This window comes from Arachis ipaensis, chromosome B06, assembly GCF_000816755.2.
Source record: "Arachis ipaensis cultivar K30076 chromosome B06, Araip1.1, whole genome shotgun sequence".
Taxonomy (NCBI): domain Eukaryota; kingdom Viridiplantae; phylum Streptophyta; class Magnoliopsida; order Fabales; family Fabaceae; genus Arachis; species Arachis ipaensis.
Genome location: NC_029790.2, coordinates 131107500 through 131110262, shown reverse-complemented (window position 1 = coordinate 131110262; position 2763 = coordinate 131107500). Strand labels below are relative to the sequence as shown.

Below are 2763 nucleotides of genomic sequence, written 5' to 3'. Positions count from 1 at the left end.
TAAAAAAAATTATTATAACAAAATTAAATTTTATATAATCATTTTATTATAACTGATTAACCGGTTTAATCTGTAATTCAACAATTAAACTAATAATCTGATGAACCAATAATCTAATCGAATTAATTATTGATTCGGTTCTGATAACTATAAAACTAATCGTCATTGTCATTTTGAGATAAATCCCTAATTCAAGGATCAATGATCTCATCGGTATCATGGAAATCGTGATCTAACATTCAAGAAACTAAACAGTGTAAGTTTGACTACATTTGACCAACCAACCCATGTTACATATACATACATAATTCTCCAACGACAAGGCCTCCAACAACATGCACAATTTTCCATTATGTATACGTATTCTTTCTTGGGGGATCCGGAGGGAATTGATGATGAATTAGGGTTCTTCAAAGTGTTATGCTGTGCATGCATTTATTTGAACCCCCATGATGATGATTTGGAACATCTGATATATTCTGATCAATTCAACTTAATTTGCAACACCCAGTGGCGGAACTTGAAACAAAATTTTGGGGGGCCAAATAGAAAATAATTGTCAAAATATTTTTTTATATGGACCTCATTTAAGATAAGCTCGTCTAATCTCATCTCTTTGATTTGGGTGATACTGCCAAATTTAAAGCCATTTTTCAAGATCTCGTTCCAAAAAGTTAAAGTTAAAGTCATCTTATGAGGAAAACATGCCTTTGAGGGGTTGAAACAAGACTATTTAATTATAAATGAGAAACGAAATGAAACCCTTAAAATTAATATTAACAAACTTGGATAAAAAATTAAGCATTACCCAGACAAAATAGAAAACTGGGGATATATATATATAAAACCAAAACAAAACTATTAATTAATGGACATTTTGTATATCTCAATAACATCAACATTGATAAAAAGAGAGTTATGCAATTATCTATTATGTTGGTTAATAAAAATTTCATTTGTCTTATTCAATAATAACAATATAATTGTGGTTTAACTATACCCAACAATTTCTTTTGGCGCCGCCGTGGACACAGCCAATTCATCAGGATACTTCAATGGTACGGACGGAGTTCTCGGCGAAACCGGCAACCGGGCACTAAAGTTCCTAAGCGGGAACTCTCCGGAATCCTCATTCTCAAAATTGAGAGCATAGCTGGAAGCATCGTAGCTAAAATCCGCAGATTGCGTTTGGCGATGGCCGTGGTGGTGGTGGTTGTTGTTGTTATTATTATTATGCCTACGTAAACGACTCCTTTGGCTATGTCCACGGACACGTGGCAGCAGCTCGGCAGTCACGTGCTCCCCGGCTGCCGTCCACGGTTTTTTGAACCACGATGCCGAGCTGGATGGGGTGGTGGGTGATGCCGAAGACTTTGGCGTCCTAGACGTGTTAATATTCAACTTATCATAATTACATAAATCACCATGGTCTAATGATTCATGTGCCGTGCCCATGAAGCAACATATTGAAGATTTGAATTTCTCTCTTAGGGTAGATTGATGATGCATCCCACCTTGCATTATTATCACTAATAATAATAATGATGATGATGATGATACTTTTATTGGTGAGATGAAGACAAAACAAGAATTTTGTGAGATTTTTGGGTGTGAGAAAGAGAGAGAATTATTATTGTTGGTGGGGAGGTGTGAATTGTGTGAATTAATATTAATATTAATATATAGTAATATTATTTTAGGAGATGAATGTGAGTTATTGAGTTGGAAAAGTCCTAAATATAATGAGTGTAATAAGCGTGGTTGCGAATTTTGCGTGAAAAAACGTGTTGCTATGTGTAAATTTAAGCATTGACGGATAAAATATCCAATCTACCACACGATTTAAATTGAATCTTTTGTTGTTGGGAAATAAGTCAATAACTAAAAAGTAATTTAGTTTAGTCCAATTAGTTTCTTAGCCCATGGGTATCTATTTTGTTTCTCTTCGTGGCTCGTGGGTTAATCTATGGATAAGGTTGGGGTGGCTATTTTAGTGTCATTAATTCTAAACAAGATATATATGCCTTTTTTTTTTTTTAATTTGTTCGTCTTCTTTCTCTCTCTTTTTTGTTCTTTCTTTTTGTTATTTAATTTTTACTTTTTTTCTTTTATTTTTTCATTATTATTATCATTATTTATTTATTTATTTATTTATTTTTAAAAATTTTATGAAAAAGAAGAATAAAAAAATAAAACATAAAAAATGATGATGATGATAATAGTGATAGTAGTAGTAATAATACTGATGAAAAAGAATGACACCAAAAATTTTTATATAACACAAAAATAAAAGAGAAATGATATCAGAATTTGTTATATAAAATACAAAAATTTTATCACAATAAATATAAAATTTAAATTGATCTCCAGTTCTCTACACTACATTGCAAGACAGTTTATAATTGTTTAGGATTTAAAAGTATATAATTCAATTTTAAAATAAATTTGTTTAAATAAAATTCACTAGCTATGTTTAAAGTAAAACATAAGAAAATACATAAAAAAAATGTTGTATCAATAAAAACAATAAAAAAGAAGTATAATATGTTGAGAGAAAAAAAAAAGAAAAAAAATATAACGAAAAAGAAGTAGAAGAAGAACACATGGTAAAAAAAATTTCGGTGTTAAGGTTGAGAAATTTTAGTGTTATTTTTTTTTGATAATTTTTAATTAGTTAAAAAATTTTCTATGTTACTGTTAAAAATTTTGGTGTCAAAATTTAGAAATTTCATGTGTCAAGTTTAAAAAATGTCCGTGCTATTT

General features: G+C 30.1%; 1 protein-coding gene across 1 annotated transcript; it reads right to left on the bottom strand.

The window, feature by feature from the left end:
* Nucleotides 991–1521, bottom strand: LOC107647653. The gene has a single exon (XM_016351713.1). It carries the CDS (start codon nucleotides 1519–1521, stop codon nucleotides 991–993), a length of 531 nt encoding a protein of 176 aa, XP_016207199.1.

Bases quoted from the DNA above. Each gene is read 5' to 3' on its own strand.
- LOC107647653 (XM_016351713.1), bottom strand. From the start codon at position 1,521: ATGCAAGGTGGGATGCATCATCAATCTACCCTAAGAGAGAAATTCAAA.